The sequence below is a fragment of the Tursiops truncatus genome, chromosome X, assembly GCF_011762595.2.
Source record: "Tursiops truncatus isolate mTurTru1 chromosome X, mTurTru1.mat.Y, whole genome shotgun sequence".
Taxonomy (NCBI): domain Eukaryota; kingdom Metazoa; phylum Chordata; class Mammalia; order Artiodactyla; family Delphinidae; genus Tursiops; species Tursiops truncatus.
The window spans coordinates 100,879,520-100,894,219 of NC_047055.1; the positions used below are offsets into that span (position 1 = coordinate 100,879,520).

Genomic DNA, 14,700 nt, shown 5'->3' on the forward strand with positions numbered 1-14,700 from the left:
CAGTTCTAACATCAGAAAACACATCAGCTGATTGGAAATTTGGGGACTTTAGGAAATTAAGGAAGACTGCAAAGTAAAAATAAACTGGGAAAAAGTAATTATTTCATAATGCCATGAGGGTATGAATTCTGCAACTAAATATCATAGTTTAGGTTAATAAAAATGTTCAGAGTTAATGTCCTAGTGTTAGAGACTCCAGTCAAATTCTGGAATAATCCAAAACAGCACAGTAGTAACCACCAGACTGTACTGTATAGCAACAAACAGGAAGTTCATGTTGACTTTTCCTTAATATTTCAAAAAAAAAATGGTTTCCCTTTCATTTGGAACAAAGGAATATAAGTGTAGTGTAGTGGAAATCTTTGGATTCAGACATACCTGGTTTTGAATCTTAACTTCATATTTCACTGTGTGTTGAAAGTAAAGGTTTCTGAAGCTCTCTGTTCTTGATATAGCTATGAAGATGAAGATTATAATAAATAGCCTACACAGTTATCATGGGAGATGAATTAATTTTTTCTTTGTGAAAGCATGTGACAGGAACAAGATGCTTAAAATGCTATTTTTTCCTGTGAATTTGATTGAGTGTTAAATTAACATTTTAAAAACTTAATCTTGGTACAGGAATGTATTTATAGGCAGATTTATAGAACACAAGTGTCTACATATTTATTAACATTCAAAAGAATAGGTAAGATTAATGAACTGGGAAAAAAATCCTGAGTTATGAAGTCCAGAAAATGCTACTGTATTATTTGGATTAAGTGTTTCTCCCCAATTTGAAGACATTTTCTCAAGGGAATCTCTGTATTATGACTTCAAGATACTTTTGTGTATATGTTTAAATGCCTTCCTCACATGTTCCTTTTACACCATTTTATCTATATCTTTGGACATTTTATGTTTCTCTGTAAGAGAACTCGCATGAAAAATCCATTTGTCACCATGTTATCATTATGTAGATAAGAAAATATAAGAGAAGCCAAATTCAAGTCCAGACAAGCTGTGAAAGGGAATGTGCACCCTCTAGTGCCCACATTTATTTCTCACAAGAGCATATACAGCTTTGCTTTTTGTTTTCATCAATTTTAAATAAACATCGAATTTGATTTTAAAATAAATGGCCCAGGGTTTTCAACTTGAGCATATTACATTGTATGATTATAGATGTATTATTATGACAAGATTTCATCTATCACTTAAAAGAATATTTCCATGAACCTGTGTTAAGATGATTTTCTTGCACAGAACTGTGTTTCAAAGGGACTTTGATTTTACTGAAAATGAAAAATAGGCTCCACGCATCTGTGGCTTAACAACATTTTATTTCTGGTCCTCTGGATCATGCAGTTTTTGTCCACGTGCTTTCATACTCTCTGGCTTTATAACTAATTCCTCTAATCTAGCTGGTTTTGACATATTAGAATTTGGGGGATTTCCTTAGTTTTTTTTTTTTTTTGCGGTACGTGGGCCTCTCACCGCTTTGGCCTCTCCCGCCGCGGAGCACAGGCTCCGGACGCGCAGGCCCAGCGGCCATGGCTCACGGGCCCAGCCGCTGCGCTGCACGTAGGATCCTCCCGAATCCTGGCACGAACCCGCGTCCCCTGCATCGGCAGGCGGACTCTCAACTACTGCGCCACCAGGGAAGCCCTCAGTTTTTAAGGTGTGTTTCCCTGAAAGTTATATTAACAGAAGATGTAAAAGTGACTTCTTTTCAACCATATCACATTTTAGAAATAAATATTACCGATATATTTTTAAATGATTGAGATTTGTTACCAAATTAAGTTAAGAAGATTATGTTCAAGTCATTTTAATCTACCACTTGTTAAAATATTTTAGTTGTTTTACTTTTTGCAGAGAAACAATATTTTTGCAGGAGTTTTATTCTGCTCAGTACAATTAACTATCCTAGAGGTACAAAGATTAATAGCAATGCCAGATAACGCATGGAGAGTTTTCTGGCATTTATAGCTTAAAAATATTAAATTGCTGGGTTTGTATTCAAGGGCATGTATTTTAAAAGGCAGTATTTTATACACATTAAACATGTAATTTGATTTGCCATAATTGACAATGAAGAAGACGCATGATTTTAAGGACAAACTTTATGTTTTGGACTAGAATCCAGATTTTGAAGCACATGTTAAATAAGGCATATTTTAGGACAAGGTAAACTACACAGAAATTGATTTTTTAGTATCTTTTAAAGATGCATTTCAGTGCAAACTGGAATCATTAAATCTTACTGTACCGAACGATTTTTTTTTTTTTTTTTTCCGGTATGCGGGCCTCTCACTGTTGTGGCCTCTCCCGTTGCGGAGCACAGGCTCCGGACGCGCAGGCTCAGCGGCCATGGCTCACGGGCCCAGCTGCTCCGCGGCATGTGGGATCTTCCCGGACCGGGCACGAACCTGTGTCCCCTGCATCGGCAGGCGGACTCTCAACCACTGCGCCACCAGGGAAGCCCCAAAATGTATTATTTTATGAGTGATGTGCTTAAACTTATATAAAACTGGAAATACATTTAAGCTTGTAAATAAGATCACGCAAACACAAGGAAAACATTATTTGATAGGACTGTTAATGTGGCAGGTTTATATTAACTGAGGACAGTGTTCTTTCCCATTCGTTATATTTTGTTTCAGGTGCTGTGTAAACTGTCAAAAAGAGTTTTTAGGGTTCTTATTATAACTGGGAATCATAACATCCTTAGATGTTATTTAATTTGATTGCTAGCTGAACAGACTAATTTAATTGGAATATCAAAGCTCCAGTGTAAGCAAAGCTGACCTCAGCTTTGTATCTCAGGTCAAAATCGCTTTAATTAGTGAGATAAATAAATACACATTTAAGAGTAATTTTTTAAAAGTCCTTGTTAGTTTTTATTTTAAGAACAGTTTGATGGAAGCTTTGTAATTTTTGAAATTTAAAGGAAGAAGTAAAGGAAGATCAGAGAAGTTAAGTCATTTGTCCAAGGTAGCAGCATAAAGATTAAGATGGGTGATTAAAACTTGTGACAGCTGACTTTCAGTTCAGTGAGTTTGCACTGCACCATATTTACTTTACATTTAAAGCACACACATTTAAAGCGTACACGTACAAACACATACATTCACAAACATTACAAAAAAAAATTTAAGGCAATCATTTGGCCCTGTTTTCCCCCTCCCACCAAGGAAAACACGCCCACACTATACAAACACGTGCATATATCTGTGTGTGTATATAAAAACTATCTTGATTTAAGGGAGGTAGTTATATAAATGTTAACTTGTTTTCTCCTGATTAAATAGGATTTTGCCCTTTAATAATATTGTATAACTGTAAAAGTACAATAATCACCATATACTCAGCACATCTCAAAATCCTAGAAATACTTGACATTTTAGCCATAACAAGGTTTGTATTGATTTTTTTTTTTTTTTTTTGCTGTACGCGGGCCTCTCAGTGTTGTGGCCTCTGCCGTTGTGGAGCACAGGCTCCGGACGCGCAGGCTCAGCGGCCATGGCTCACGGGCCCAGCCGCTCCGTGGCATATGGGATCTTCCCGGACCGGGGCACAAACCCATGTCCCCTGCATCGGCAGGCGGACTCTCAACCACTGCGCCACCAGGGAAGCCCTGTATTGATTTTTTAAAATATTTTTAAACAAATTTCATTCAAAATTTTATAATATTTCTCTGGTTCAAATTTAATTTGTATTCTATTTATTCAATTTTTAAAAGGAAGTAACATGTGGAAACATATGGGAGGGAGGGACCAGTTTCCCCAGAAGGAAGGTTGAAGGAGAAAGAGTAGGGAGAGGTTGATCAAGAAAACCTTCACAGAAGTTGTATATCTTGGACAGAGTCTTGAAAGATGAGTAGGAGTTCATCATATGGTTTGCCATCCAGAGAGTAGCCATATACCAATATGGAATTAAAACGTGTTCTCATGTTCTAGAAATCTGAAGAAGAAAGATGATTATTAAAAAATATACTAAACAAAATTTAAAAATCTTACGTCACCTCCAGGAAGATTTCTTCCACATTGTAGTACCAGTAAAAAAGAGTCATAGTTTTGTTTCCATGAACATGAAAATGTGTGTTCTAGCTAATTAACATGTACATTAAAATTTGGTTTGTTAAGTCATCTGGTCTAGGCCTAGAGCCTTAGGATTGTGCAAGAGTTAACATATTTCACAAATGTTAATACTTTACTTTCAGGCTGCTAAAGGTGAGGCTTATAAGTTTTTATGAAATTTTATGTGCAAAGATGTTTAAAGATATAATATGGCCATTCGTAACCTAGCTCACTAATCAAATTAGTTTAAGTCTGGGAGCTTGAAGGATTTATAGTTTCATAGTTTACACATGTGGGAATGATGAGTTCCAAATGGTATATTAAAAGTGACTGAATTAAAGTTTATGTAAATGTGTCATCTTAAATACTTTATGTGGCAGTCACTATATTAACGGAACACAGTAGTGCCCATTAAGAGGCTCTTCTGACATAATTAGCAGTGTTATCATAGAGCACAAATTCCATGCAATGATTTACTGTTGACAGTTCAAAATTGATAACTTTTTAAACTGCAAGTGTTCCTCTGGTTCTTTTGGATGTGTTTCTGTTTGTCTTTTATTTTTTAAATTTTTTTAACATCTTTATTGGAGTATAATTGCTTTACAATGGTGTGTTAGTTTCTGCTTTAGTTTTAATTTACTTAAAATATTTACACATACATACACATATACACGCACCTGCAACACAGACATATATCTCCCAATTTAGACTGCAAGGAAGTATAATTGATCTAATTTGCATTATCTTTATGGAAAATTCAACTGGAGGAAGTAGAGTCCATTTGTACAATATGATCTTGAGGGAAAACTTAGACCTTTCGAATATTTGGTATATATGCACCATACTTGAAACTTCCAGAAAAATAGAAGATCTCTTTGGAAAAAAACCTTGGTTTGGTAATAAAATATTTGCAAAAAAAAAAAAAAAAATCAAAGATATGGTTGCTCTGTTCCATGAGACTCTACAGATCTTAGTTTTGGGGGGTTGTGATGAGTACCTTTGTAAAGGAGAGAAAATTGTCACTTCACTGTTAATCATAAATAATCACAAAGATGAGATTTTAGGTTATACTTGAAAAATATAGGACAGAATATTCATCAACTGTTACAGGAAGAAAATCATTTGGTAAATAGAGAGTTAGAAGTCATAATTTTCTTAGATAAAGAAATTTTTTTTTACATCTTTATTGGAGTATAATTGCTTTACAATGGTGTGTTAGTTTCTGCTTTACAACAAAATGAATCAGTTATATAATACATATGTTCCCATATCTCTTCCCTCTTGCGTCTCCCTCCCTCCCACCCTCCCTATCGCACCCCTCCAAGCGGTCACAAAGCACGGAGCTGATCTCCCTGTGCTATGCGGCTGCTTCCCACTAGCTATCTACCTTAAGTTTGGTAGTGTATATATGTCCATGCCTCTCTGGATAAACTTAGACTGGATTTAAGGGATAGAGTCTGTCTGTAACAACATATAGAAGTACATTAAGTACAGAGTGAAGTGTGTTATGAGAGTAAGATGAGAGTAATAAGAAATTTTATTGATGGGCTGATTCTGAGGGTGTACAGGCCCATTATAAGCAACTTATTCTATGTCAGTTCTTTATCAATGTTTTGTGAGAGTTTTAAAAGTGAAAAAAAAATAGTAGAAATGAGTGATTTTATAAAGGAAGAAAAATACATGCACAGAATCCAAGATTTAATATGGTATTGAAAATAACTCTTCAGTGTTATTCTTGAGGGTTTTGAAAAGGTACCTGAGTTACATCTGTATGATATCTTCAGTTGGTGATTAAAGACCCAGCCTCAAGTAGTGCAAAGCGTGATAAAAAATACCAGTGGCAAAACGCTGGGGAGAACAGATAGCACCCAATTTAGAAACATGTATGGATTTAAATCAGGGGAGTCTGTTAATTTGGCATACATCTCAGCAAGGATATGTGAAAAATATTCAATGCCAGTGAACATCTGAAAACTAGGGGGCAAGGCACAGAAAATGATGAAGGAAGAGCTGCCAAATAGATAAGGAATAAAGTAAATGCGCAGTTGTTACTTGGAAGCCAGGGTCTGAGTAGAAGCCAAGAAGGAGGTCTTGTTCATTTTGCTAAAAGCGGTGGAAATGTCACTGAGACTAAGCATTGAATGTGAGCCATTGGCACTCAGTAAGAGTGCACAGGAAGCCTTTTGAAAACTCTGCCTCTGCTTCCCCTTCACCCTTCCATCCTCATTGCTGGCACACAGAGATGGGGCTGGCTACTGGCAGAATACTGGAGGGAAAACAAGTGCTAGCAGCTGACAGTTAAGTCCCAGAATGCTAAGGGATGGTATTGAATGTTAGATCTTGGAGTATGGGCTGACTGTATATTACATTGAGACAAAAAGTTTTAGTAAGAAAATCATAGATATGGTTGAAGCAACAAGCCCAAATTGAAGCCACAGAAAAAAAAAAAAGTAAACAGAATATTACATGAGCAATAGCACAGCTTAAATCATGTAAGAATTGGGTTTAGGTTCCACCTATTGCCAAAGGAATCAAGACATCACAAAGATGAAAGAAAAGAGATAAAGAAAGTCTAACTAACACCTAAGAATAGTACAAACTCATTGATACTTTGTTCCATTACATTTCAGAAAGAAAGTGTAACATATTAACACACATGCTTATGAATAGATATAGTTTTCCTAGGTAAAGCACTTTACTCACAACTTCCCTAAAAAATATTTGAAATCCCTTAAAAATAAATCTGTAACTTAGTTCATACAGTGTTCTGCCTATGTTTTCCTCTAAGAGTTTGATAGTGTCTGGCCTTACATTTAGGTCTTTAATCCATTTTGAGTTTATTTTTGTGTATGGTGTTAGGAAATGTTCTAATTTCATTCTTTCATGTGTAGCTGTCCAGTTTTCCCAGCACCACTTATTGAAGAGGCTGTCTTTTCTCCATTGTGTATTCTTTGCTCCCTTTATCAAAGATAAGCTGACCATATGTGCATGGGTTTATCTCTGGGCTTTCTATCCTGTTCCATTGATCTATATTTCTGTTTTTGTGCCAGTACCATACTGTCTTGATTACTGTAGCTTTTGTAGTATAGTCTGAAGTCAGGGAGCCTGATTCTTCCAGCTCCGTTTTTCTTTCTGAAGATTGCTTTGGCTACTCGGGGTCTTTCGTGTTTCCATACAAATTGTGAATTTTTTTGTTCTAGCTCTGTGAAAAATGCCATTGGTAGTTTGATACGGATTGCATTGAATCTGTAGATTGCTTTGGGTAGTAGAGTCATTTTCACAATGTTGATTCTTCCAATCCAAGAACATGGTATATCTCTCCATCTGTTTGTATCATCTTTAATTTCTTTCATCAGTGTCTCATAGTTTTCGGCATACAGGTCTTTTGTCTCCTTAGGTAGGTTTATTCCAGTCAGAATGGCCATCATCAAAAAATCTACAAACAATAAATGCTGGAGAGGGTGTGGAGAAAAGGAAACCCCTATGCACTGTTTGTGGGAATGTAAATTAATACAGCCACTATGGAGAACAGTATGGAGGTTCCTTAAGAAACTAAAAATAGAACTACCACATGACCCAGCAATCCCACTACTGGGCATATACCCTGAGAAAACCATAATTCAAAAAGACACATGTACCACAATGTTTATTGCAGCACTATTTACAATAGCCAGGACATGGAAGCAACCTAAGTGTCCATCTACAGATGAATAGATAAAGAAGATGTGGCACATATAAACAATGGAATATTACTCAGCCATAAAAAGAAATGAAATTGAGTTATTTGTAGTGAGGTGGATGGACCTAGAGTCTGTCATACAGAGTGATGTAAGTCAGAAAGAGAAAAACAAATATATATGGAATCTAAAAAAAAAAGGTTCTGATGAACCTAGGGGTAGGACAGGAATAAAGACGCAGACATAGAGAGTGGACTTGAGGACACAGGGAGGGGGAAGGGTAAGCTGGGACAAAGTGAGAGAGTGGCATGGACATATATACACTACCAAATGTAAAATAGATGGCTAGCACGAAGCAGCTGCATAGAACAGGGAGATCAGCTTGGTGCTTTGTGACCACCTAGAGGGGTGGGATAGGGAGGATGGGAGAGAGACGCAAGAGGGAAGGGATATGGGGATATATATACACATATAGCTGATTCACTTTGTTATACAGCAGAAACTAACACAACATTGTAAAACAGTTATACTCCAATAAACATGTTAAAGAAAATTAAAAAAATAAAAAAAATATTAAAATAAATCTGTAAATCAAAAGAGTATAATCACTCTCTAAAAGATACTTATGTAAAGAGCAAGTTCAGTCATCTTTTGCAGTCTCTTTCCAAATCTATAAAATCGGACAAACAAAAACATTGAATGAGGAAAGACCTCTCTATGGGATTTTACATCCTGTTGCCTGAATTGATCTGAATTATTAGAACTACATGCCAACTGGTGCCCAGGCCTCCCTTAAAATCTTCACAGTCTGAGCAGCAAGCAGACGGTTACCATGGTGTTGACTCCACAAAGGCTTCATTGTGTGGAGATAACCAATTTACCTGGCAGAGTCTCTAGTCTAGAAACTGATTTAAACTTAATTCATTGAAAAGGTGTTTTTTGATTATCCTAAACAAAAGTCGCAGTGTGAGCTGAGCCCCAGTTGTATGTCTAAAGCATTTTTTGTCAAATGAATGCTTCGCTAAACCAAACTCCTTGATAATGTAGACTGCTGCATTTTCATCTCTGTTATCTGTGGAGTTTAATACTTTGTCTGGCATATAATAAGCACTTAGTGTATATTTTGTGGCAGAAACGGAGGTAGAGATGTGTTTTAAAAGGAAACATACAGTTTCACATTTTTCAGAAAGACAGATGTCTAAAAGTATTATGATTTTTTGGAAAACTATTTATTTTCAAACTGAATAAATATCCTTTACCTTTTTTTTGCCATTGATTAGAGGTGGTGGTAAAGGATAATTATAACACATGTTCAAACAAGACCAATGTAAATTCCAGGCCTGGTGAAAACTTTCTCCAACATAGGCCGTAGCAGATCTCTCCCAGCTGTGATGCCAGCTTAGCACCTTGAGTCAACTTCTAGTTTCATGGACCTGTAGGTGGATGTGAGCAATCTTTAACAGAGATACTCTGAATCAAAAGGGTGTGGGACCACAAAAACCAAGTCTAAAGGGAGAATTTGACATTGAATCGTGGATATTCACATCTCACCTTTATGACTCAGAGAGTATTTGACGTGTGATTGAGTCAGACTAGTGTAAAGGTGAAGGGACAGATTTGACCAGAGTGACCAACGTGGATTATATCAAGAAGCCAAGTTTCCAAAATAGAAATCTTCTAGTGGATAAGAGTCAATGAAGGATTTCACTTCATTGGGGGAGGGACAAGACTGCAGTATGGCTCCTTGGCTCCCTAAGAAACTTGAAGAGAGATTTGTTTCTAGAAGTAAAGTATAGGGTTAAGAGGTCTGAAATTTTGCTCTTTATCGTAAGAAAAATGGAAAATCTTTGAGTGGCTTAATGAATGAAGGTTATATAATCAGATATCTTTTAGAAATGATAATTTCACCAGTAGTGCATGGAACAGATGGGAAGTTCCAGAAAGGTTGCCTAGAACCAGTGGAGAGGCCATTTCAGTAGTTTTGGTCACATTTAATGGCAAGATCAGTGAGGATGCCAACTGTAGAGATCCTGAGCAGCAGATAGATTCACAAGAAATAGAATGTTTGATGGATTAGACTTTGCTAAATATGTGAGGGAAGGGAGAGGAGGGTATCAAAGGTGATAGACAGTGATGCCATTCACAGGTCTGAGGACACTGGGAGGGTACCAGTTTGGGAGCGAAAATCAAACATTAGGTCTTGACATTATATATTGAAAGAGCTCTTACAGCATGCAAGTGGCATCATCCAGTAGGTGGATGGTTATGTAGCTATGGAGCTCAGAAGAAATGCTTGAAGTAGAGATATCTGTATCGGAGTCATTGATATATATATTGTGGTTAAGGTCATTAGCATGATTAAGATTGCTAGTGAGAGAGTAATATAATAGGATAGAAGATGACTGGAAATGAACTGGGCCTTGATAAACTTCAGCATGTAATAACAGGATGGAAGAGGATGAGCCTGCAAAGAAAAAATTATCCGTGGTCATAGAAATAGAAGACAAAATAAATAGAGGGGGATCATGGAGGCAAAAAAAGAATTTCAAAGAAGAGTATGGTCAACAACAGTGTTAAGTGTTGCTAGATGGCAAGAAAGTAAAACTCTCCATTGGCTTTAGTGACATGATTCCTTTATTAATATGTTTTTGTTAAGAAACAACATTGAGTGGATTAAGGGGTGAAGAGGAGATGGGGAACTGACAGGAAACTGGACAACTGTTGCAAAACATTTGCCTTTGCAGAAGATAAGAGAATGGTCAGAGGAGAATATGGAGGTCAAGAGAGTGTTGATTTTTTAATAAAGGAATCAATAAAAATATGTTTAAATTTCCATATGAAGAATTAACTTGAGAGGGAGGGGTTGAATTTACAGTGGATACATTAAAAAAAATTGAGAGACTCAAATGCCTGAGAAGAAGTAAGAGAATGAAGTACAAAATGCAGGTAGATTAGCTTTAAGTAAAAGAAGAGAAACTCATTTGAAGGGAAAGGAATGAGAAGGGCACAGGCAGGTAAGATTGGATATTTGGACATAGGAAGTGGAAGGGAGAAATTCTAGTCTGATAATTGCACTTTTCTCTGTAAAGTAGGAAACAATGTCATCTGTTGATAGGTGGAGAAAGAAGATGGATGAGAGCTTTTTTTCATTTTGGTTGATTTTTTTTTTTCCCTTGTTGGTTTTTTATTTTAAATATAGCAGTGTGTATATGTCAATCCCAAAGAAAAAAGACGGATCAGAGCTTTGAGAGCTTTGGGAAAAGTTTGAAATAGTTCCTGTGGAGAGTCAGAGCTCAAGATGAAAAAATTAAATATGGCAGGATGCTGGGTTCATTTGAGGCTGTTGATCATTGCCTTAGTCTGGGTTTCCACAAGAGTGGATCTAGAGACAAAGATTTGGTGCAGGTAGTTTTTTTAGGAAGTAATCCCAGGAAGCAAAGTGAGGAAGTGAGATAAGAAAAAGGCAGCCATTACAGGATGATACATGAGCAGGTTAACAGTGGAGGCAACTGTGCTCAATCCTGCTGGGAACCTTCTGAGACACTGTGTGTAATATCCCTCAAGGTGGTTGCACTGAAGGCAAGGGAGCTGGGATATTTATCTACCAACTCCCGGCTCTCACTAGCTGAGGGTCACCCCTGAGGTATTAACATCCCAGTACTCCTGGCCTGCCCCATGCACTGGCAAGTGAATGTCCACCGGCGGAGACACACACAGATTTTTATACTGGACTAAAGGAAAAACAAAAATGCCCTTCTTAAGACATTCTGATGGAAAACTTGCACTTGATTTGGTGGGTGGCTAAATGACCATAGTTGAAGACTGTTGATTTCATAAATTAACATCAATGAGAAGGATTTTTAGTAGCATGCAACAGGACTCTTAAAATCAGCATTACAAGTGAAGAAATAGGAAACCTAATAGTTAAACTTATGCAAAAAACAAATGTAGGAAAGATAACCACCATATATGATAAAATAAAACACGATAAATATTTATAATCCATATGCAAATGAAATAAGGGATTGACATTTAATGATGTGGAATTTAGAATAAAAAATCTCTGAATTCAGATCTCTGTTTCTTCTATTTCCAGTTGGGTAGCCTTGGTAAATAAAAACTTAGTAAATATTTATTACCATGAATCAGGTCCTCTTTGAGGTGAAGGATATAATGGTGAACAAGATGAATTAAGTTTCGTCCGTATGGTACTAACAGTCTGAGAGCAATTGACTTAATTTCTCTGAGCCTCCATCTCCTCATATGAGCAGAGAGATTGGTAGTACATTACCACTGATTTTTGTAAGAAAACAAAAGGCTTTTGCAAGTGTTTTGTGTTCTGTGAAACTCTTTATCAGTTTAATTTTAAAACAATAGCCTGCAAATAACATGAAAAATTCTAACAGGTTTATATGATTTAAAGCCCTGAAATTTGAGTTGATTGAACTCAGGCTACCTCAATGAAAGTACTCATAAAGAAGATAATTGTCTATTCTTTCCTGATTATACTAAACAACACTGATATGATCTTTTTAGGAACCACATTTTAAGGAAAGTAAGATACTGACAAACCATGGAATATCCATTGAAGTAACTAGGAGTAGGGTAGGCTGACCATCAGATATCTTCTAGTGGATTTAAAGAGTTGATTTCAACTATTTGAGGGTTGTATTGGAAAAGAAGCTACAGCATGGTGATTACAGTACATTACTTGGTGTCTTAAATCTTGTATTTGTATTTTTGGTCTACTCCACAGATTTCCTATGAAAATTGAGTAAGTCATTGATTTTTCTGGATAACTTTCATTTGTTTGTTTGCCTGTTTGTTTTGTTTAATAAACAATTGGATTAGATGATCTCTAAATTCCCGTTATCATAGATTCTTTACAGATGCTGATAAAATCTATAGGTTCTTTCTCAAGAAAAATGCACACACATTCAGAATTGTGCCTGAAATTTCAAGTGATTCATAGACATTCTCCACCCTTGGAACTCACCTTACTCCCTTGAAAATATTTGCTTTAAGTAGACCTGAATCACCTCATCAGAGTTAATAGTTTATTCCCAGTAGCTCCATAGATATCTGCAATAAAAGAATGTTTGGGAATAACAGCGTGGGTGATCACGTATCTATTGCAGCATAACAACCCACCTCAAAATTTAATGGTTTATTTATTTATTTATCATATCTCACAATTTTGCAATGTGGGCAGGGCTCTTTGGGCAGTTCCGTGGCTCTGAGTGGAGTCAGCTAGAGCACTCACTTGGTTGTATTCAGCTGGTGTTTGAGTTGGGTCAGAAGGTCAAAGAAGGCTTTATTCACTTGCCTGGTGCTGCATGCTCTTTCACGTGGTCTTTCCACCTGGCAAGCCTGAGCTTTTGTAAAGCACTTTAGGATCCTTCAACGTCTTATATAACACTTGCCTTCTCAGAGTGTGTGTTCTACGAGGACAAGATCCAAGGTGCAAGCACTTATCAAGCCCATGCTTGCGTTACACGTACTAATATCCCTCCCATTTGCTATAGCAAGTCATATGACCAAACACAGCGTCAATATGGTTGGAGACAACACGAAGGGCATGAGTATCCGAGGTATGGTTTAATGGGGGCCACCAAAAGGAATTTTTTGTTTACTGTAAGTACATTCCAAAAAGAAAGAGAGTTATCTTGGAAAGTACTAACTTTTCAATCATGCAGACATTCAAACCAAGGCTGAGGAATAACTTATAGAAGATACTGTAGAGGTCATTGCTACATTGAGATGAATAAAATGACCTCTATGATCATGAGACTGGATCAAAGCTGACTCCAAATTTTGAGCCATCCTGACCAGGGAAATAGTAATGCTGTTAACAGTAATAGGGGCATCAGGCAGAAGTTTCAGGTTGGGAAAAAATGGTAAATGTTGATAGATTGCTTTTTTTTCCCATATAGAAGAAAGATATAATCAAGAAATAATGACCCTTATTTTTCCCTGTCTTAGGTTGGATGTCGATATAACTGAACTTCACAGTTGGATTACTCGTTCAGAAGCTGTGTTGCAGAGTCCTGAATTTGCAGTCTATCGGAAGGAAGGCAACTTCTCAGACCTTAAAGAAAAAGTCAATGTAGGTTATGCATTATTTTTTATGTATTTTGCTAAGTTTTGCTGCTTGTAAACTCTGTGCTCTGAACTCTTATTCTCTTAAAGTTGAAAAGATTAAAGTGATATGATATAATGCTTTTAAAGATATCTTTGAAATATATTTTACATATCAAGTAGAATCAAAGTTTAGTATAGAGAAATGTTTACTGATTCTGCTGTGACTAATGAGGAATACTTTTTGTAAACCTTCTTTAACTTTTATATTACTTAGCTGTAAATTAACAACTTTGTAACATGAACTCATATTGATTTCCCTTCATATATTGTTCTTTCACCTGAAGGCTGATATTTTAGCAGGCTTGCAGAACAGAATGGAATAGACCCGACCCTTAGGAATACTAAAGACCCTGTTTGTGCTCTCACTGTCATCAAAATGTTATACTTCAAAATCATTAATAATTGTCATAAGTTATAACATATTTGCATTTTCTGGATATGTACGTATTACATTAACATAACTAAAAGTTGCCCGGCCTTTTTATTTTTTTATAAAAGATTGTTTGCTGGTTTTATTTCCTACTGAGACATTATAGTTTCATCCTTTGCAATAGGGATTTTTATTAATTTAATAAGAGCTGTTTCATCTTCAGGGACATTATCAAGGCTTTGATTTTTCAACTTCGACTTATAAACATCCATTTTTGGTATATAATTGGCAATAGTTTGTGAGGAAATTTCTCACAGGCAGAGTGAATATTCTGCAGTGGGCAGGCTAAAGAAACAGGTATTCTGAATGTTAAATAATTTTAGCTATAGGAAGATCACATGTGCGGATTCACTCTGCTTTATCTTTCCAGCATTTGATTTCATGAATT

General features: G+C 36.3%; 1 protein-coding gene across 1 annotated transcript in view; it reads left to right on the top strand.

Moving 5' to 3' along the window:
* Nucleotides 1–13,898, top strand: part of LOC141277572 (dystrophin-like) — a 334,453-nt gene extending 320,555 nt beyond the window's left edge. The window contains exon 16 of the mRNA XM_073798896.1: nucleotides 13,724–13,898. Coding sequence (XP_073654997.1) covers nucleotides 13,724–13,898 — 175 coding nt within the window. The remainder of the gene's footprint in view (nucleotides 1–13,723) is intronic.
* The last annotated feature ends 802 nt before the right edge of the window (nucleotides 13,899–14,700 follow it).